At 40.4% G+C, this 23,110-nt stretch overlaps 1 protein-coding gene across 10 annotated transcripts in view; it reads right to left on the bottom strand.

Moving 5' to 3' along the window:
- The window catches only part of PICALM (phosphatidylinositol binding clathrin assembly protein), an 83,802-nt gene extending 61,357 nt beyond the window's left edge, over positions 1 to 22,445 (bottom strand). For 9 of the 10 annotated variants that reach the window (XM_072993539.2, XM_072993538.2, XM_078390176.1 and 6 more), the window contains exon 1: positions 22,064 to 22,416. In XM_072993539.2, coding sequence (XP_072849640.2) covers positions 22,064 to 22,193 — 130 coding nt within the window. In that variant the 5' untranslated portion in view covers positions 22,194 to 22,416. Of the gene's footprint in view, positions 1 to 22,063 lie in introns of all 10 variants that reach the window. The other variant, XM_072993537.2, reaches the window with a different exon arrangement.
- Between the last annotated feature and the right edge of the window lie 665 nt (positions 22,446 to 23,110).

Raw genomic sequence — 23,110 nt, 5'->3', positions numbered from 1 at the left:
CCCTTGGAAATTTAACTCCATCCATTCCCCTGTTCAGGAGTCCTCCTGTACTCTCCCCACCAGTCTTTTTTCTCTGCTCCTCCTCTTCCTCCAACCAACATGCTTCTCCTTCAGTTTGCAACTGCCCCCTTTCCCCTTTCCTTTTCTCTCCTCTCCCTTTCCTGCCAAAATGACACCCTCTGGTGGTTCCTTCTCCTCTTGTCGTTTCTGCCCCTGTTCTTCCAAATACAGTCCCTTTAGAGTCTCCTCCAGGGTGGGCATCCGTCCCTCAAAGTCTTCAGCCGAGGAGGCACACGGTACACTCTGAGGAGTGTCCCTTGGGGTACTCGCAGCCGCACAGTATCCTAAAAGGATACACAGGCTGGCTCTTTCTGGGAAGTCCACTGGGGCACTGAACTCCCCACCCCTGGCTCTACAAGCCAGAAACCTAACTCAGTTCACATAGACAGGCATAATTACTACAATCAACAATCATTAAGTTTGTTTTGTTGTTGTTTAGTCGTTTGATCCTCATCATCAGGCCTGTAATGTCCCTGAAAAGGCAAAAAAAAGTTTTTGTAGATTTTCCTCTCAAATATCTCAGCATCTTTCACCAATAGTACTGAGATGTGAATATCAGTAGAGTGAGAAGGTTTAAGGAGCTTAAAAACACATGGAGAGCTGAAACAACCAGTGTGGACATAGGGCTTCTTGCAGTATACACAATGGTGTCTTTTTGAAAGTCCATAAATCCATAGTGACCCAAGACCAGCAGGTATTGTGAAAATTGTTAAACTGAACTTCCAACATTCAATTAAGTATGCCCTGAATACAAGTTGTTGATGGAGACTGTTGCCTTCCTACTGTGTTTGGTTCATGTACCACATGGTTCCCCAATTAAGGAAAGGGAAAGCCATTCATTAGGCTTAGAGTTCTTTTTGGTTTTTCTTTCATTTATTGCACTTCCCAGACTCACAGAAGGGGACAAGCCACAACGCAGAAGTCCTCCCATCTGTGGGATAAACAGGGGTTCCATTCATCTTAGATGAATGAGGGAGGGAGAGATGATGGTAGCTACTAATTCAAGGTAATATATAAGTAAGCTTCCTCCATCAGCTTTTCATAGAGGCTGGCCAGGGAATAAAATGTATTTAAGTTGTGTATGTAAGCTAATGTGATACAGTGGATAGAGTAATGGACTAAGACGCAAGAAAACTGGGCTCAAATCTTTGCTCGGGCATGGAAACTCGCTGGGAAAAAGGCACACACTATACACTTAGATTTCCCAGTATCGTGTCTATAAGCAACTGAAAGAAATAAATGGAAGTGATAACTTGAGCAGACATTCAATATCTCTTTCTCAAGAAAATGAGTCAAAGTTCATGCTACAGGATAGTATTACATCTGCGTGCCTGCCAACATGAATGTCTGATATTGTAAGTTTTAGCTCTACTCATAACAAAATAAAGTTCCAAGTACTGAAGATCTGCAGTACAAGTTTAATACTGCTATCACACAGCTACAGAAACCATGTGAGCTAGAAAGTCATGATTTCAAAATGTTTAAAATTTCGTAGTAGGGAGCTCCTTGTTAAAATAAGGAGAACGAGGACGCTACCAGCTGCCCAGAATGTATTATCATATTTCTTTATGTGAGTAAAGACAATACAGTGTAATGGCAGCTGCAGGAGCTGTGTAAGTCTGTGGGGATGCTGGTGCATTGTTATCAATCAAGATACAACTTCTCAAAATAACAGTTATAAATGCATTTGACACACACAAAAATGGCACATCACACAAGAATTTGCTGCATTCATTTTTGGTCCCACACTGAAAGCTGATCAAGTTTGACTTACTCAGTCATGACAATTATGCATATATGGTAAATTTTAGAGATTAACCAGTTATCAAAAGAACTCAAAGCAACACTTTCACGACAGATTATGAACCAATACTTTTTTAAAAAAAATAAAGAAACAAATACAGACTGCAGCTTATTATTTCCACAACTTCTGTGTAAGCAAGGGATACACAGACAATGGGACTTAAACCGTTTTTGCAGGTGGCTCACATCAAATTCAATATACATATGGTGCAAATGGAATTTTGGCATTTTGCTAACACAACTGAAGAACGGAAGTAACAGAGCTGTGCACGTTCCTAAAATGCTTGTACTTCTCAAATTACACTTGGGTAAATCCTTTCTAGATGGAAGAAAAACAACATTCCCAGGAGCTAAGTAGCAGAAGATATATAGACTTTGACATCAAAAGTCTTAAACCAAAATACCAGGAAGCTTTAAATGGCAGAACACGCAATTGATCAAAGTTTACTTCTCTTCCTGTTATTAAGAGAAAAGGAATACAAGTCTTAGTGTTAATTATAAGCCTTTGGTTGTTTAATCTTAGATCCTGCACAATTTCAGCAGGCAGATGTTATAAACACATGTTCATGAGAACATGAATTCAATGTTTGCCTTGAGAGTCTTCATTTCACTCACATTTCAAACACGTAAGTGTTTGTCCTTCTAGTGGCAATATTTCTGCTTCAGGTACAAAGGCTCCTGTGTTCATTCCCCAGATAAGCCCCATCTGGGGAAGCATAAAATACCAAGGAAAAGAGGGGACACATCTTTTGTAAAACAAAACTGGAAGACTGTACACAGACTATCTAAATAAGATACAGGAAGCTCATGATCCAATTCTCAGTTGGTCAGGGAAACTCACCAGGTGGCTGACACCCATTAGTTCATCTCTCAGACAAACTTGCCTTAGAAATCAGCGGAAGCAGGAAAAGAAAAGAACCAGGTAGACTACCTTGAGCTCTTTGGGTAGGAGGGTTTGTTTAAAAGTGGTACATCACACGGGTGTAATGAAGAACTGGCCATCACGAACCAATCTGTTTTTTAAATAAATGTTTGGAAGCGTCATCTTTCTATTTTCGTCTGCACAAATATAAAAGCTGCTAGTACAAAAGACTAAATGGCTCAGAACAGTCAACTGCAACATGACTTTTCAGCACTTGCTTTGAAACTGGCACAAATATCTAGCAATAGCTTTTGGAACTTTTGTATTTTTTCTGCACCACTGGCAGAAAGGTGGTGTCCCACCTCATGAAAGCCCATATGCTCCTTTTAATGATTTTTAGTGATCTAATAAATGTACCATGCTCATCTTTTTTTCAAGCCCAACAAATGGCTTTTATTTTCTGCTTAAATCACATTCTCCCCTGTACCCTCTTCTACAGTTTTGCTTCCACCACATTTTTGTACAGCACAGAAATCCACCTGCTCCCACAAAGCCCCCCTGGACTAAGGTAACAGCAGTCAGATTGATGCCTCTGGGTCTGTCTTCCCTGGTTAGTGCCCTCAAAGCATATTCCTGGCAAACTCCAACTGAAAGCATAGTGTGACTGTGATACATCCCACCACATCTGTCCTCAGCACCAGATATCCACAATGACTTCGAAAATAAGAGGTCGGCTTTAGCTACTGTGGCTGTGAATCATGAACAGACTATCCTCCATCTATTTGCACTAACTTTCATTTGTGTAACCAGAAGGGAAGCATAGCCATGATAACATAACAGCTCAATGCTCCTTACTCCTGCAAAATATAGACAAATTAAGCAGAAATCAAGATTGTCAGCTCATTACAACTTCTTCTTTGATTTTTTTCCTCAGGTCTGCAATTATCCAGAACAGAGGTGAAAAGAAATTCTCAAAACATACTTGTTGTTTCAACTTACATTTATATTCACATTTTACTAACTCAAAAGGGCTACATTGCTGTGATAAGCATATTTGTACCAAATTTTAACAATTTCTTTTTGCCTTATACTTCATTAGTTTCCCTTTTCTCTGTGTATCTTGTAAACTACCATAGATCTCTGAATGCAATCTAATTCTGTTTAATTGATGGAACGGGATCTGTCTGAGAACTTACTTCCCCATATCCTCCCCCCTGAAAATCTGCTCTGGTGAATTAAGGATGAAAGACAGGACAGGAAAGTTGTATTGTATGAGTAAGTCTTGTCATACAGTAACATTTCCACTTGCATCTATTCACTTACCATCCCTCTCCCAATGGACCTGGTTCTATCCAGGCTATAATGCAACCTCAATCTCAGCAGGCCTACACAGGTCTTTGCTGCATCCCCATCTGCTTGCCTGTCTTTCTTTGCCCTAACAGTGTCTTTCTCCATCCCCAATCATCATGTTACACTATCAGCAACCACACCAATTTTAGTTCATTATGAACATCCTAGCACCTTATTCCTCTTCTCCTTCCCAAACTCCATTAATATAAGACTGTCCACCTCAGCAGTTTAAATGTACAAAAGTGAGTCATATAGTATAACTGCAGCAGCTGGAGAGAACATAATCTACTACACATATATGAATGCAGAAAGGACAAGCAACCCTCAGTTTTCTTTCAGTGGTAAAAGGCCCACATGCATCACAATTACCATTAACAAGGGAGTAGATGGCCACAAGGGTTGTCTGGCATTTCCCCAGGAGATCACACATTGGTAGAATGGCAAGTGTTTTCTCATCAGCCTCTTGTTAGCTATGTCAGCTCTAAAGACCCATTTAAACTCAAGTACTGTATATTCTAGAGCTGTATAAAGAAAATATGCAATAAAGACTTTATAAGCCTTTTATAGCTGTTTTTCATCCTCTGAAAGGCTGCCCTGAAATTAAGTTAAGGGTATATGAAACATAGCCAAGTGTCTACAGATAATTCCACTGGAAGTTGGATGAGACTGTCTTCCAATCCTCAATAATTATAGAGACAGGCCAGTATGGAAAAATATTTAGTTTTTCAATTGCCAGAGCAGACACTGGATACATGCTTACTCTACTGAATAATTCCATCAGATTTTAACATTTTCCTTTCAGGCTGTGTTAGAAGACGGAAAATGCAATAACACTCTAAATGCTGCAATTAAGGCCTTAGATTCACCATATTAAGCCAAAATACATTTCTGTTTTAAGATTACCCTACTGATATTTTGAAGAAACATCACAAAATCTTACTGTAGTGACACTCCATGATGGCATAACATCAACCCTAGTTTGACGTCTCAGTGACTCAGGCACAAGATAGAATTATAGGAAATACTAAAGAAATATGTTCTATATACACTAACTTGGCATCTCTTCCAAATCTTTACAAGCCACATTTCTGAATTGCTTGGTTAAGCAAACAGTCAAACTTCATTTTCCATAGACTTGTTCTGAAAAAAAATATCTATCAATTCTCTTACATAAGGTCAGTGGGCCTAGTCCATGTTGTAGCTCCTTGCAGAGGGAAGCAAGAGCGGAAAATGGTCCCACCTACCCACAGAAATGCCACAAGTAATCTACAAGAAGCAGGATCAGGACTCTTCTAGTTGTCAGGTAGATTTGGATTTATTTATCATTTTCCAGTTATAAGGCAGATTTATAAATAGTTGTGAATGCTGTCGCTCTCACCCAAGATGAGGCTGGCAGGGAGCCCTTTGTCAAGGTCTCCATAAATTCCAAACTCCTGGAACTGCTTGGACTTGATTTTATTATATTTGAGGATTGGGGTACAGGAATTTCTGTTGACTGCATCAGGTCTTAAGTACAGTCCTGAGCCACACCACACCCTTCAATGAAGGTTTGTATTTTCCCCTGCTCAGTGTTGCTTGAATTTCCAAGGCATCTCCAGTGCTTCTGTTGGGTTGTAGTGCGTCCCAGGTGGCCCAGTGGTTGCTGAGGTTTCCACAGGGTGGAAGCTGGAGGTGCCAAACTGAACATCAGAATTCCACTGCTGCACCATCTTCCTTGAGCCATGGGGAACTCCACACAGACCCCTGCTCAGAGGACTGTATTAGCAAGTAGTCCACCTCTCCAAAGGTGCAGAAGATGGGGTCCAGCTCCTCCTCTGCTTCTTCACACAATTTCATTCCATCTGTAAATCTGGTGTTGGTGGTTCCCTCCTCCTCTCATTATCAGTGTTGACAGTTGGGGGGACTTATCATCTTGTGCTCCTTTCCACCCCTGGAGCCTGCCTTTCCCTGAATTCTTTTAGGACCAAGGTGCCATAGTCTCCATCGGGCCCTCCAGGAGGTGAGGGTGGATGGCCTGCTAGGGATGCAAGAAGCAACCACTTCACAATAATAGATTTCATGACGTACCTCCTCCTTTACAGCCTTCCACATGTAATACAATGTGCTACAGATTTCTGGGAAGTAGAGATGGGATATTCATAGAGATACAAATATCAGCGCCATTCGGTCCACTTACTCTTCACTATGCACAGCCGCCATCATTTGCACAGCACCAACCATAGAAGTAGCCTGGCCGGTGCCTCCCCAACAGCCAACCACTCTGGTAAGGAGACGGGATGATGAGTCTCTCCGCTCAGCCGCTGAGCGCTTGGCTGTGCGCGGAGGCACTGGCTGGGCTACTTTCGCAATTGGTGCAGTAAGTGGACCAGCCAGTTCTGGGGGGAGGGTCCAGTTTCCCCAGGCACCTGTGGAGCTGATATTCGTTTTTGTATCCTCAGGGATGTGAGCACAAATACGTCAACCCTCGACTTACAAACTTAATCCATTCCGGAAGAAAGTTTGTAAGTCGAAAAGTTCATTAGTCAAATCAGCATTTCCCATAGGAATGCAATGAAAACTAATTAATCCGTTCCGGCGGTTTTGGGTTCTTAGGTCAAGGGGCAGTTTGTAACTTGAATCATTAGTTCCCATAGGAACTAATGCAAAGACGGTTAATCCATTCCTACCACTGGGGCAGAATGACTTAGGTTTTTTAAAAAAGGAAACAAAAGAGGGAGGGGAGGAGGGAACGGACACCTTTTCAACAGGACAGCTTGAAAAGCACCTTTTCAGCCAAGACAAACCAAGACAAGCACCTTTGGAGGAAAATGGGGGGCAGCAAAGGAGGTAGGGAATACCTTTTAAAAATCCAAAAATCATTTTTTTTAAAAAAGTCTAAAAATAAAAATACAGTCTGTACAGCACTGTACCAGGCAATACCAGGCAGTCTGAAGACTATCTCCAAATCCACTCTCAAAATGCTGGGAAGAGGGAGGAAGTAGACAGGCACCCTCTTCACTGGCCAACAGTTAACTGAAAGTTCAAATTTTGCGCTTTCCCCACCTCCCGTGTGTTTTTTTCAGTTCGTAACTCAAATCTAAGTTTGCAAGTCAAGTCAATATTTTTCTATCACGGCGGTTTGTAAGTCAAAATGTTTGTAACTGGAGCCGTTTGTAAGTCGAGGGTTGACTGTGTCCTATCTCTACTGGGAAGGCCTTCAAAGCAGTTTTTCAGATGGCTGCAATAGGAAGCAGAGGAAATGAAAATCCCTGCACTGGCAATAATGTCACAACGGATCTGACCAACAGCTGTCAGCTTGGAACCACCGCACAACTGCCTTATCAGGTTTACGTGAAACAAAATTAAGCTGCTTTATACAGAGCTAGCTGTTTGGCCCATCTACTCAGTTGAGATTTGCTCTGGCTTTTTTAAAAAAAATTATTAGCCGATACACTTGCTAAACAGCAATTTAGGTCTTGGATCTAACAGTTGGCACAATAGCCATATCCCCACAAAATGGCTACCCGTTCCACCTACTCACTGCAGTCTTTTCTGCTAAAAATTGTGACACCTCAAGAGGCCAAAAGAGCTAATGCCAGGAACCATGTGCATGGCGCATTCCCTTTGGTATGTCCCATAGAGGTTAGCTGGGTTCCATCCCTATCAATCTCCAATAACTAAATTAAAACTGAAGTATAAAGTTAACTTTTACTAGTATTTTAACTAATTGACCTGGGATGTTCAAATTTCTTTAATTTATTTAAATGCAAGTTTGACTGATTCAGCTAGAGACAAACTTGTTTTATTTATTTATAACATTTTGTGAGTTTGTTTGTATGACTACAATTATGTTTTGATGGGATGTCAACCATCCAGAGAGTGTTTGCACTGATTGGGCAGTACAGAAGTTTTTAAAAATAATAAATAAATAAAATGTGCTGGTTTTTTTTAACTTCTTTAACAAAAATTAATGAAGTGGCTTGTACTATAAAGATTGCTACAATGGACTTTTATAAACTGAAAAAATGGTTTAATCAAAAAGGGGTTTTTTACATTGAAAAAACAAACCTCTGCCCTCTACTGGGTACTTAAAAAAAACCAAGGGTAATCAGTACCCTAGTGCTACAGGCTATTCAAAACATGATGCTAGAAAGCTCAAAAAATTTTTTAGTATTTTTATTTAAAGTCATAAATTGGGGGACGTTTGAGCAAGGGTTGTAAGAGGCCACAAAAGCTACTGTGCTGTAGAGGCACAGACCAACAGCTGGCATTTATCAACCAAGCTTTCACTGAAGAATTTCTTGCAGCAGCTAAATAGTGTGGGGTGAATGGCCTCTTCCTAATGAAAAACTCTGCAAGAATTCAAATGCTACGTACACTCCCAGGAAAAGCTCTCAGAAATAATATCAAGGGTACATCTTGGTAATGTGAATGCTAAACTGATAGAAAAATATGCCAATTACTCCCAGTGTTCAGTACCAGTCTGGACACTGAGTATCCATACCTTACTATTTTGTGTTATCTATACTAATTCAGCAAGACTGTAATCTTGTACACACATCTCAGAGGAAGTTCTCATTTAACTCAACAAGATTTAACCCGAGGTAAATATGTAAAGAAAATATGCTATATAGCACGTAACTACTAACCTTGCAAAATAAAATTGTTCAATCACTGGGACTAACATCCCTTATTCATGATCCTGCTTTCCCCTTGTAGTAAGCAACCCTTGCTAATACACATTTGGCCTTCTAAAAATCACAAGGCAGCTTGACATGGACACCAAACAATACATTGTACCTTACTTCAATTTATCTTTTGCAGCAAGCATTGTTTACCAGATAGCAGGCAATGTCTTAGAAACCCCAAATTAGTTGTACTGAAGAATTTCCTTTGGCTCTTTTTTTTTTCATTATGTGTTAAGTATAGACACACAGAAATGCAGAGGCCTATTTTTCAAACTGTGCAGGAAGCTTACCAGATTAACAGCAAACTAAAGGTCACCAAAGCAATGTCATTTGAAAACGAAAACATTCCCTATTTATCTCAATTCAACAAGGCAATGAAGACACTGCATTTGTGGAAAATTGCATTAGAACCTACCAGTTAGTTACTCAAGGACCTGGGAGTTACTAAGCCATATCATTTAATCAGGAACACTACAATGATATCTATCTAGATATCTGTGGGTTTGAAGAGCATCCCAGAAAACAAACTTGCCATTTAAACAACACTTTCCAAATCTGGCAATTTAACTCTCAAGTATATTTTACTAGGAGTCCTTCCCACCCAGCTGAACAACATCCACTGCAGATTTTAAGGGCAGATGGGTCTTCACAGCAGGTTGCCTGCACAACGGGTTCATAATTTCCTTTACTTATATCTATAAATACTGATTGCCTCATCTGTAGAGGTCAGATGTAGCTTCCTGTATAAGCAGGATTTTTTTGTTTGCACACCATACTTTTTATTTCATAGCTAAATTCAAAACAAAGACAGACTTCAGAATTTAGAATCACTTATATTGTTCATGTTAAAAGCAAGACACTGAGTGTTAAGAGAAAGCATGTTTGTACAGGCAGTATCTAGCACTGCACACAGGTAGTGCACAATGAATGGGTTGGGAAATGCTGTGGGTGACAAATAAAGCTTTGAATTTCATATAGTGGGTCTGTGTATAATATTCCATGAATTATATCAAACCACAAGTGTTTCAAATGACAACGTAAACCTTACAGTGCCACTATGTATTGCTGTTTATATTTCACTCCTTTCTGAATAAACTACAAATAGCTTCTTTTAAGCCAATGGCATAGGTATAGTTGAAAACAGAGATACAACAAAAGAAGTTTACTCTTTTAATTAATGTGAAGATAAACTTCAATATATGATGTTATCTTGTGAAAGATACAATTTATTGTTCAGGTTTCTAGAAAATATCATCTTTAGTAAAAGATGACACAATCCTGTAAATCCTCCTATTGTTGTCACAAGCATATGGAAGCTCTTCTACACTGATTATTGGTCAACATTGATTTCGCCAAGGTATTTAGAAGAACCACAAACCTTTGTATAGTTTTCTAGAAAAATATTTTGATTTGCTTCTGAAAAAGGAGATCTCATCACTTCCAACAATAGTATGGCAGTGACTCTGCCTATCAAGATTCAGCAAGTCATTCAATGTGTCATAGCTGGCATAGTCACATTTCAGGGACTTGGTACATAGACGCTTAAGTGAAGAAAATGTTTTACAGCCAGAACACTTCTTATGAACCAGTGATTACTGGCAAGGCTTTTCTCAGTTGGCTGCAAAGCACAAACAGCAGCTTATGGTCACTTAAACTTCCACTCTGGCATCATCTTGAAACAAAATTCTGGCAATGTAATTAGGCTAAGCATACTGCAAAAGTACTGTGTACCAAAATACTAGCATTTGGGATAGCACTCGACAGGTAAAACTCCAAGCTTAGGCAACAATTAAATACATAAAAAAAAAATCAAACTATAATTTCAAGGAAGAATTGTACTAGTAAGCTTACAAAACAGCATGCCTTGCTCCACAGCAGCATCTTAATCATATCCAGGTAGCCGTAAGAACTATGCTAAACTCAAATCATCTGCTAATTCACCAAACAGAACAACCAGGAAACCACAATAAGCATTAAGAATTTATCACATTGCACATTGAAGGAGCTTTGCTATCATGAAACAAATATTATTATTATTATTTATTTTATTTATATCCCGCCCATCTAGCCAACTCAGGACCACTCTAGGCGGCTAATATCAGGTAATAAAAGTATACATACATACAATAACGTAAATAATAAAAACTTTACAAAAATAGAAACCAAGTGCAGTGGAAAAGAAAAGAAACATCAGGAATATGTGTCACAAGTCACAAAGTTGCCTCATCTATTTGAACAGGGTTATATTAGTTCATGAAATACTGTGCTTTGGTATTTTTTGTTTTCCTAACCATAGAAGGATTACTATTCAATCTTAGGCAAGGGCATCATTGATGGGATGGCACAATCTGAAAACTCTGCTCTAGAAGACCCCAAGCAATCAGTAACCTATTTAACTAAAAATCCATAGGCTTCAGTCTAAAAGGTCATGTATTCATGTACCCGTTCTAGTTAATGCTTAACTTTAATTTTACAAAAGTGACTACAGAAGACAAAGCTACCAACCTGCTCATTCAAGTGATCCACTCTTTTAGGAGCTAATTTATACTTTTGTTGTTGCTTAGTTGTTGAGTTGTGTCCAACTCTTCGTGACGCCATGGACCAGAGCATGCCAGGCCCTCCTGTCTTCCACTGTCTTCCAGAATTGGGTCAAATTCATGTTGGTCGCTTCGGTGACACTGTCCAACCATCTCATCCTCTGTCATCCCCCTCTCCTCTTGCCTTCACACTTTCTCAACATCAGGGTCTTTTCCAGGGAGTCTTCTCTTCTCATGAGATGGCCGAAGTATTGGAGCCTCAGCTTCAGGATCTGTCCTTCCAGTGAGCCCTCGAGGTTGATCTCCTTCAAAATGGATAGGTTTGTACTCTTTGCAATCCAGAGGACGCTCAAGAGTCTCCTCCAGCACCACAACTCAAAAGCATCAATTCTTCAGCAGTCAGCCTTCTTTATGGTCCAGCTCTCACTTCCATACATCGCTACTGGAAAAACCATAGCTTTGACTATGCGCACCTTTGTCAGCAAGGTGATGTCTCTGCTTTTTAATATGCTGTCTAGGTTTGTCATCGCTTTCTTCCCAAGAAGCTGGCGTCTTTCAATTTCACGGCTGCCGTCACCATCTATAGTGATCAAGGATCTCAAGAAAGTAAAATCTGTCACTGCCTTCATATCTTCCCCTTCTATTTGCCAGGAGGTGATGAGACCAGTGGCCATTATTTCATAACAAGACATGACAAAACTCTACACTGTTGTGATTATTTTTATTTTATATACTGCGCATGTTGCATGGCATCTAAATTTTTATGAACAGTAAACTTGTACTATTTGGGGTCTCATGCACGAAGGAGAATACTTTAAATAAAATGACCACCACAGAAAAAATATCTGGTTTTGACATTATGTGTTTTAAAACTGAGATGCTTTTCCAGGAACTAGTTACCTACAAACAGACATGGGCATTTTATATTTGTATTCTGGGGATATGAATGTAAACCAGTCTCATACCTTCCCCCAGAACTAGCCAGGTCCACTTACTGGGCTTGGCGCAGGGCTCCTCAGTGTGCCAATCACGAAAGAAGACCAGCTTGTTCTTCCCTGCCTTCTTGCACAGCCAATCAACAGAATGACAAGGTTACTTGCCCTCCCTGCTGCAGTGGTACACTGTGCAGGGAGGTAGAGAAACACCAGCCATGGTCCTCCTACAACAGAAACAACAGCAGCAGCAGCAGCAGCAGCAACAACAACAACAACAACAGAGGAGCACTGTGCCACGCAGAGCCTGGAGAGTGGACCTGGCAGGTTTGGGGAGAGGGAGCTGGGCCTGTGGTGTTACAGTTGATATCCCCATGATACGAATAAAAAGTGCCCATTTCTATGTACATTCAGATTGGGGATGGGGAATGTGCAACTGTTCAGATATTACTGGATGAAAGCTCCTAATATTTCTTGCTGCTGGGTAGGGCTGATGAGAGCTACATTAGCAATGGCAAAAGCTCTACCTGAAGTCTCCATATTTGACAGTGAGCTCTAGGTTCTAGTACTCAAGTTTCCTTTTTACTGAAGAAAACTAGGTTGAGACTAGATGAAAATGACTTAAGGAGTCACCAGTGAAGTACACATGCTTTCATCATGATTCTATATAACATATGCCACATACTCACATTTCAGTGCTACAGTATCCACTACAATCACCTTCAACACATAACAAAGCTGCAAAAAGGATTGCCTACAATCTTATTTGACCAGGAATGACCTGAATACATAGTTGCATGGTTCAATAGTTGCGAACAACTAAGTATTCCTTGTCCCTCGAGTTGCAGACTAAATACCTATGCATCTCAAATTAGAATTAAAGCACAAATCCTCTGAAATATAAGAAATAAGCATCTCTGGATGCGAAAGTTAGTATGATTCTAAAGTAACAAAGGGTAATCTTGTTTAATTTAGAACACTTAGTGAGCTTCATCACGGACCGTAAAACCACCTTTTCCTTGCCCCCAGCCCCAAGCAGGGTGAATAAAGATCAATAATGTTTTAAAATCAAATTGATTTAAATTATGATTTACATTTTAAAATTTGATTTAAATAATCAAATATATGATTTTTAAAAAATTTAAATCATGATTTAAATCAATTTGATTTAAGTCAAATCCACCCTGCAAGCTAAGCAGCTATTAATCCTAACATATGTATGGGAATTAGAAAATCTAAGCAAAAATACTTTAACTCTAAACTACTTAAAAGACATAAAGCAATACATAATTTCATTTTCGATGCCCTTATATAATGCATAAAATCTCAATGCCTTCACATATGGTAGGGATCAGATAATTTACAGTGAAAGTGGCAAAAAATATGAATATATAAAATTCAAAAATAAATCTTTGAGAGTTTTGGATCCACTTGTCCTGGTTCATCATGATGCCTACAATTAAGAAAGATGCATTCTGCTCTGCCCTGATCTTATGACTTTAGTTAGTTGCATGCTCTCAAATTGGAACTGACCTATTAGATATTTCAGATACCAACCAACATTGGAATGAAGGTCGACTGTCTTCTAAATAGTACTTTCTCGAAAAAGAAAAAACCTAAGCATAGGAAATTGACATATTTAGGCACCATGAAAGAAGGATCTGCAGAATTATGGCTTATCATTGGCAACTAGCCATTGGATAACAAATCTCCTCTCTTTTTCCAGGTACAAATGATTATCATATGAAAAGCCAGAGAAGTGCAATTCAGCCAGAAATAGGGTGGGGTGGGGTAGGGAGTTTAAACATGCCTTGTTAACCCAAAAGGGTGCATTTTGGATACTAGAAAAACAAAGCAAGAAATTTCATCTGCTGTCATGGAATTATAGTTTCTGAGATGATCCAGGTTAAAATTAATATCTCAGCCATGTATCTATTATATGCATGTAAATACTTGTCAGAACAGTACTAAGTAGCTTAAACAGGTTCTAAAACTAGAAAAATCACACTGCACAAATGCCTTTGTCACTGACATATGTGCACTTACAAGGCTCAGGTTTGATTATTATGTATTAGAGGATGTTAACTGATCAATAAAGAACAGAACAAGATTTGTACTGCTAGAATATTAAGAGCCACCAAATATTGATTACAGAAATTTCCAGACATAACAGTTTTTGCTAAGCATGACACTGGAAATCTACTTCTATTCTAGCTACAGCCTTTTTACTTGAACTATTTTAAAATAATATATGAGGGAAGTATGCCAATTCCCATCAGCACACTCTCCTCCTTGCATTTTTACAGTAAGCACAGTGCAAAATGTCTTAATTGAGCATAATAAACAGGGTTAAATTGCATGTTGCAAAATCTTAACATATAAGATTTGCAAAAGAAATAATCTAGTACTGGAAGTGAATACTGTAGAGTAATTTTCTAATTAGAATGCACACTGAGGTTCTTTTCATCATTAACAAAGTATCAAATGTTTAGAACACAGGTCTCCAAACTATGGCCCACTTCGCCCTTTTATCCAGCCTGTTTCCTTCAGCCCATACACACAGGGTGCGTGTGTCAGGAATGTGGGTGGGGTATGGGCATGCATGCATGCAGGCGTGACGGCAGGTGCGTGTGTACGTTCCTGTTCCTTTGGCCCTCAAAGATGTGGGAAATATCCAGTGTAGCCCTCAAGGTCAAAAGTTTGGAAACCCCAGTTTAGAACAACACAAAGCAGTGATTTACAGAATTTATTAGTCTCAAAATTGCTAGCTGACCTGAAGAAATATTGTCAACATATCAGAATGATACAAGAAAGTTAGTTCTCTACATGCTGCAAGCACCAAACTTAAAGAGCATTCATAGGAAATTTCCTATAAGGCAAAGCTACATAACAGCACATTATCATAATCTGTGTGTGCACTATAACAACAAAGTAGATTTGTCTGTATACATTTAGGCAATAAACAGAGATAGGATTCTAGGGGTGCACCCTTTGCCTTGTCAGACATCCATGACCATACAACCTCACAGTTCTTTTATTAACCGTGAACCTCTACATGCCTGGTAAAAGCGGGTAACTTGTGGCCCACTGTACCATACTAAAGTAATACTAAAGGCATGCCTCACAGTCTACCAAGAACAAGCCATGGTGACTTTTGGGCTCAAGCACCCCAATTCTAGCAATGCATGGAATTTGCAGTTAGCATGTGCAATTTAGGTGTACTTCTCAATTCATCTCTGAATCTACCGTAGATGTTCAGGTTTCAGTAGTGTTCAGAAGTGTCTTTACACAGTTAAAACTAGTACACCAGCTGTACCTGTTCCTGGAGAGGTCCGACCTGGGTAAAGTAACATGTGCCTTAGTTAGATCTCAGCTGGATTACTGTAACATGGTCTATGTGGGACTTCCTTTGGAAAGTGCTTGGAAACATCAGCCGGTCCAAAATGCTGCAGCTGGGTGTTAACTGGGGTTTGTCACAGGGATAACATAAACCCCCCCCCCATTATAGCACTGACTGCCAATCCATTTCTGGGCACAATTCAAGGTGTTGGTTCTATCTTATAAAGCCCTATGTGGTTTGGTCCAAGCATCTTGATGACGATATCTCCCTCTATGAGCCTGACTAGGTATATCAGAAGAGGAGCTTCTGTCCCACAATCCTCATGGGTGCATTTGGTAGAGAAAGGGGAGAGAGCCTTCTCTGTTGCTGCTCCTAAACTCTGGAACTTACTCCCATGGAAGGCCAGGTTAGCTCCATCTTTGCTGTCACTTTGCTCTTCAGACAGACTTTTCCTTAGCTGACTGTCTATGAGAGGCTTTAAAACAACATGGTTTGCATTTTGTTGCCTCTAAATCTGTTTTTGTAATGTTTTACTTAACATTCTTAATGTAATGTTATTAATTTGTTTAATATTTTAATAATTCACTGCTTTTAGCTTTAATAGTGTGTTTTAATTATGTAACCTGCCTTAGGTCCTTTCTTAGGAAAAAGGTGAGGTAAAATATTTTACCTAAATTAAAAATGCCCCCCCTCCTCAGCCCTTCACCAAACTGTACCCTCCAGATGTAAATTCCATGATTCAATGGGCCTACTCTACTTGCAACTTACCACTGGGTTTTAGCCACTATGTACTAATGAAGCAATGAGATTATAGCACAGAAATCTTGTTGCCAGAGCCTACACAAATCAGTGCACCAAATCTGCAGAACAATTTAGTTATGTGCATTCTTGGAAACATCGAGCTTTATTCAAACAGGAAACTGATTCGCACAGTAACCTGTCAGGTATCAATAAATCCACTACTCAAATGGATTTCCCTTGGGTGGCAAACAGGAATGGTTTGGAATCACACCAATAGCAGGCTATATTTGTACATGTATTATATGCAGATTGCTTCATAGCTTGCAAAAGATTCAAAGTGACAGATAAGGAACATGCTTAAGTTTGGTGTCAAAGTTACAATTACATAACATGTTTGCCACTACAAGCAAGAGATACATATTATTTCAGGTTTCCCCATAGTATTGACACCCATGAAAGCATCCTGCCAAACCTATATTGTCACAACAGACTTTTAATCCGGGATAATAATTCAGGAACTTTCTTCCTAACACAGTACTCTCCACCAAGTCATACTGAGCCCAATACCAAAGCTACCTTAATTATATTACCAAGAATATAAGATTTTACATGATGCTATGTTTTCATGAAACAGTACATTCCCCCCATAATGCTTCTGCCTTAATATAAACTGCCATGTATTAATCAACTGAGAAACAGTTCAGCTGTTGGAATACATCCCCTCACTCACACTTCACATTCTATTTCAGCTGTATCTCTCTGTATGTTGCTTTCAAAGTACTGCTTTGTTCTAGACAGCAAAGTACTGTCCTTCTGCATTGGCACTGGCAATTCAGCCTAGAAACTGATTAAGCGTAGGTTCTACTGTGAGAAAGACCTAACAATTATCACCTGGCAAGAACATCAATCAGAAATGGAATATTTAAGACATCTTTCAGCATGAGGTCTGTGCAGACTGATTCTCAGGCATACGTGGTCATACCAAATATTGAAACACTATGATTGAAATCCTATAGCTTATCATAGTAAGTCACATAAGAGTCCACTGAGTCAGTGGGAATTTGGTGAGTTAACTCTTTCATAAATTCCATTCATTCAAAAGGGCCTATTTTAATGGTGACTTCGCCACAATAAATCACAACTAGAGTAAGTCCATTTGAATCAATGGAGCTTTCAGAGGCATTGATTCATCACATTCCCACTGATTCTATGGGCCTAACCAAGTGACTAACCAAGCTAAAAAACAGTCCCAGAGTTCTAAAATCCCTTCAGACAGAATATCTAAACTCATTCTATATTAGAGGCTTAATATTAGCATTTACAATTCTGCATAAGAAATATCAGATCCAGCACATAAAAAAGACCTTTAAAAGCTTCAGATCAAGTATTTGTAGCAATGTTAGTGTCAAAGTTTGTGAGGTCTGAAGTTATACAAGCCCTCTACATTTCAGCAACAGTATCCAAATTATACAATTCAAATCTAGGCCAAGCAGTACATAGTCCTGCAGAAGCAGTACCATCATGTCAGAGTGACTGCCTCTGCCAGAACCCTCTCTCAGCAAAAGCTTTTCTTCCTTCCAGAATGAGATCCTCTTTTCCACTCTAACTCATAAAACAATTATAACTGAGACATAGATAAATTAAGCATATATTGTGCATGCATTCTACATTTTTATTCCATTATCTATTAACAATGTATTGAACTGGAGAAAGAAAAATAAGGTGCTTAGTATTACGAAAGATTGAAATAGAGGAATGTTTCCATCCCACAATTCCAGAGGCAGCAGAACATATGGTAAAAGGCATTACAGGAAAGCTGCACTACCGCTGGTACCAAATGACTGTTGTCAATTTAGGGATTAGCCATTCAGTATCCACATTCTGCCAACAGAAAGGAAGTAGATCAATCACAGGAAATAACATTGTTTGGTAGTTTTTGAAGCCTACAGCATTCTAATCCCAGATGTTTCTCCTTCAACTTCATGATCTCAGCACTCTTGGAAAAAAATGCTAAAGTTTATTATCTGGGTGCAAGAAAAGCTTGCAAGATCCAACTTGCTCATCCAAGTCAAGGTGGGCTTCGAATTCCACGCTAAAGATCTAGAGTTTTCCCTGATGTGAAAGAAATACATGCATAGCTGTAAGATAGAGAACTGCAAACACTGTCTCTTTTTACTGAATGAACAATGGAGTCTAGGAGTTCATCCAGCCTAATTCTAGCATAAGACCGACCCAATAAAACTAATTCCTGCCCTGAAGTGCATCAGCAATGGACATAGGAATATTTAGGACACCCTTCAGTACATGAACCAACTACCAGAGACACCATAAGACAGACACCAAGAAGTGAACTCAGAATCCAAGTTCACTTCGCTTATGTAACAAATAGCCTAGGAGTCCTTTTTACCAATGCTATTTATGAATGGAATATTTTTTTTAAAGGCTTTTGGGGGGAAGTTGAAGGGCAACCAAAAAGCCATTCACTTAAATTCCCTACTGGAAGTTAGATATATTTCACCAGCCTGCCACATATCACCCTAAACAAATCAGGCCACAGTGTACCAGAAGCAAAGTACAACTGCATCATATTCATGAGTCAGCAGCATGAAAGAGCTCCCAAGTACTCAAGCTAGCCAAGCCACATGCTTCACTCATCAAGTCACTGAATGATCACATCTTCCTGAAAATTCCTACCTGACACTACATATGGTGGTCAGGTCTTCCATAGAAATAAGATCCATCTGCTACGCCCTCTCAATAGGAATATTCTGCCATGCAACACAAGGTCATTATTCCAATGGTAAGTGAGTTCTTCAGTAGCTCCAGTGGGTATTGCAAACACACAAGAGTAAACAACCATTTATCCTCTACCGCCACATCACAAGGGATCAAATAAGCTAACTCCTTGCAGTGCAGAAGTACAGACCAGCTCTAGAAATATGTCTATAATGCAATCAAGTTGGAATTCTCTCTGGCTGCAAAAGAGCAGTGTTCAAAACGAATGAAAAGACCTATGCTTTCTTCTCTTACAAATCACAGAAAAGGTTCCCAGAGGAATTTTTCAAAACACATTTCCTGCACCTGCTATTTAGATATATGTGAAATAGTATTGTCAAGCCAAGTATCAAATACTGTATTAGCAAGTCAGTTTGCCTGAAACTCCCAGTACTAGTCCAGCAGACTCTACTGTTGATAGCAAATTCAGCTGTGTGTTCTATAAATATTCTAGAACTGTGCCAAGGATATCTAAATATTGTACCTAGAATATCAGAACAAAATAGTCCATTTCATAACAATCTGTTTCAGACTCACTTGTTACAATTTTTGGAAGAAATAGGAAATTAAAAGGAAATTGATGAAGGAAGGAAACAACATACAAGTTGCAGTCAATTCCAAATTTGAGCTTTAACTTGAATGTTAAAAGTTACTTGTTGCATTTTTGAGAATTAAAGCTAAGTTTCTCAGAATGCTAAGCTCTACAAAATACTGTATTGGATTCCAACCGAAAGATAAAACATATTCAGTCCTGACTATCAGAATTAAAAGCTACTGCCCTTTGATGCTCCTCAAAGTCACTCATTAAAACTTATACAGTACCTTTAAGACTACAGTATTAGGAACTCCCTACTATTAAGATTCCCTTCCAACCCTTTTATTTCTGTACTGGTTACAGTACCAGAAGTCCTCATAGCTACTTTCACCATGCACACATTACTGGTTTCTGCACTGAATTACAATCCAGCATCATTATAAGAAGAACACAGTACCTCAAAGCAGCAGCTTATTATAAGGGATGGGAAGCAAAGGAGGATGAAAAAGATGCTCGCAGGGCAGCCCTTAAAAACTTTTTATAGATAAGCTTTTTTTCTTCAAGCCCCACTGCACAATAAATGTTATCAAATATTAATGCCGATATAGTCCCAAATTAGTAGATTCCCCAAGGACGGAAAACTAAACCCAAGCTAAAGTTCCACTGCTTCCACAATGGGTGACAGATCTAAAACAGACACATTACTGGACCCACAAATATTCAAGACTCATATGGTAGCCAATTATTAGACTAACAATTCCAGATTTTAACAAGAGATGCCAAGATGAGCATCTTGATGTTTCACATTCTGAAATAATCATTTTCCAAGTCCCACAAAAAGAGCACAGCAATTTAGATTTATAACTACAGACAAGGTCATTCATGTAGATATCAACACCCAAAAGAAAGGTGGGCTTAAGCTAACAGATATATGCTACACAAAACAGACAAATGAATGCTGATAAACTTTTGTGATGGTGGGGGTAAATGAGAAAAGGACCTTTACCTTCCAAAACATTATTTAATATTCTTTATTACATAACTGTCTCAAAGATATAACTGTGTTTTAAATCTACCTTAATATCTCAAAATCTTTTTGCAATTACAGAAGCCTGACTCAAGGGATGCAGAGTTCAAAGCCTTCCATGCTTTGCTAAAGGCAACATCAATAAACAGTGTCAACCTCTTTTCTTGAGTAACATTTGCTGAAGATGAGTAGCCAAGTTCAAGACACAGCAAAAAAAGAGTGGTAAATTATTGTCACTGGCGCCATAAACCAAATAGCAGACAAGGATTAATTTCAGCAGGAAGCTAACTTTATTTAAAAAGTACAAAATCAGGAGCAAGAGGCCAATGTTATGGAACAGATGCAGATTACAAATAGTGAAGCTGCCATTCAGAAATAAATGGTAATGGACAATTTGGTGTCACTCTCAAAAATTATACCTGTGGCTATTGGTACTGCAACCTTGAGTTGACTTTATTAATAAGCTAGTGAGCAATTTCAAAGAGCACACTTCATTTTTGAAACTATTTTGTTTCTTGTGTACTAATGAAGCTGGGAAGACAAAACACTCGGTTTGATATAACAGTAGTCCACTTCAATCAAACGGTAGTCTTTACTAACTACTATAAACCATTGAGTTTTTTTTCAACGTGTCAAAAAGAGTACCAGTTCCCCTTGTTAAACATCTGGAATTTAAGAACATCTGGGAACTACAAAAGTAAACATTAGATAGCCAGCATACAGAAATCAAAGGAGCAGTGAGATAGCCAGCAAAAGATCAGGGGGATATTTAGGCGAGTAAGGAAAGAAGGAGTATAAATTCTTTTGGAATAGAATATTGTCTTAAAACTGGAAATATTTTTTTTTCACAAAGAGGCCCTGGTTCAGAACAAAGGTTCAGGATCCTATGAGAAGGCCACCTATTCCTTGGCCAACCCCCAAAGGCCAATGTTCTCCACCCTGATTTAAAAAAAAAAACCTTTCGACAGGCATTTAAAGCGAGGGAACACCAAAGTTTTGAGTGTATAGGAGATGATGGAGGAAGAGAACTGGAGGAAAAGAAGTTTCACAGGAAGAGAGGCAATGAAAACGAAAATAGAGTTGGGGAGAGAAAGAAAATAAGAAAAGGAGAGAGTCAAGTAGAATTGTATTTTAAAAAAAAACAAGAACGGGAAAACCTGAAGGGTATGCCAAAGCAAGAACACATTTTAAAGAAACAGTTACTAATGTAGTTACCAAAGGAGTTGGAAGAGAAACGGGGAGAGAGAAAAAGGAATTCCGGACATGGGAAAACACCCAGTTTTCTGTATTAAGAGGTTTGGAATTAAAGGACCTCATAGATAAAACGGTGCGGGGGGGGGGGAAGAAAGATTACAGAATGGGGTTGTATTTGGGGGGGGGGAGAAGAGGAGGAGGAGGGAATAACGGGCAAGGGGGGGTTCTGCCCTGACTCACAGTCGAGATGCTTCTTCTTGGGGCCCATCACCTCGTGCGTGGTGGCCTTGCAGACCGTCTTGGACACGGCCGAGCCGGTCACGCTGTGCTGCGCCGCCGTGATGCGGTCGGTCAGGCTCTGGCCAGACATGGTGCCCAGACACGCCGAGCCCTCACGACGGAGACGACGACGGCGGCGGCCGCTGGTGGTGGTGGTTCCCGGGCGCTGGGGCCGGGAGAGGAGGAGGAAGGAGAGGAGGAGGAGGAGGAGGAGGGGAGAAGGGAAGGAAGGAGGGAAGGAAGGAGAGAAAGAGAGGGAGGGCGGTCCCGGCGCTGGACCCGACAACGCCGCCACCGAGGCTGAGAGACGCCCAGCGCTCTGCGCTCCGCCTTCCCGGAAGGGCCGGGCCTGTCACCCGGGAAAGGGGCGGCCTCCTTCAGCCTCCTTCCCCGCCCAGTAACTGCCGGGGCCTCCTGGCTCGCATCCGCCACTCGGGAGCCGCCGCCGCCGACACCACCAGAGCGTCCCCCTCTCTTCCTTCCGTCCTTCTTTCCACCCTCTGCCTCTCCCTCACAAACACACACACATTCACACCCTGGGTCACTGCAGGAAAATGGCGGCCGGCGAAGCCTCTCAGAGCCAGGGTCACGTGACGGGTGCCATCTTTTCCCCCCTCCTCCTCTCTTAAACTCTCCTTTCGTTCCCAGCCCCCACCCACGTGACCTGCCGTGTCCCGCCCCGCCCCTTAGGACCACGCCCTTCCCCTCCCCTCCGCCACGTGACGTGACGTCGCCGCCAATCTTCTTCTCCGGCCCTCGCTTGGCTTTGCCCCGCCCTTCCTCCCTTTCCTCCCCCCCCCCAGCTCTCCCTCCCTCCCTTCACGTAACAAGGAGGACGGGCGGTGATGACATCGACTGGGAGTGGCCACGTGACTTTGGTCCTTTCGCCTCTACCCGACGTATGTCTCCACCCCCCCCCGGCGCCTTCCTGGGGCCGCGTTACGTCATCGCCACGCCCTCCTCCACCTCCCTGGGTGGGAAAGAAGGACTTTCGGGAAATCTCACCTG

The sequence above is a fragment of the Pogona vitticeps genome, chromosome 3, assembly GCF_051106095.1.
Source record: "Pogona vitticeps strain Pit_001003342236 chromosome 3, PviZW2.1, whole genome shotgun sequence".
Taxonomy (NCBI): domain Eukaryota; kingdom Metazoa; phylum Chordata; class Lepidosauria; order Squamata; family Agamidae; genus Pogona; species Pogona vitticeps.
Note: the sequence above shows the minus strand (reverse complement) of the source record. Positions and strands in the feature narration are given on the sequence as shown.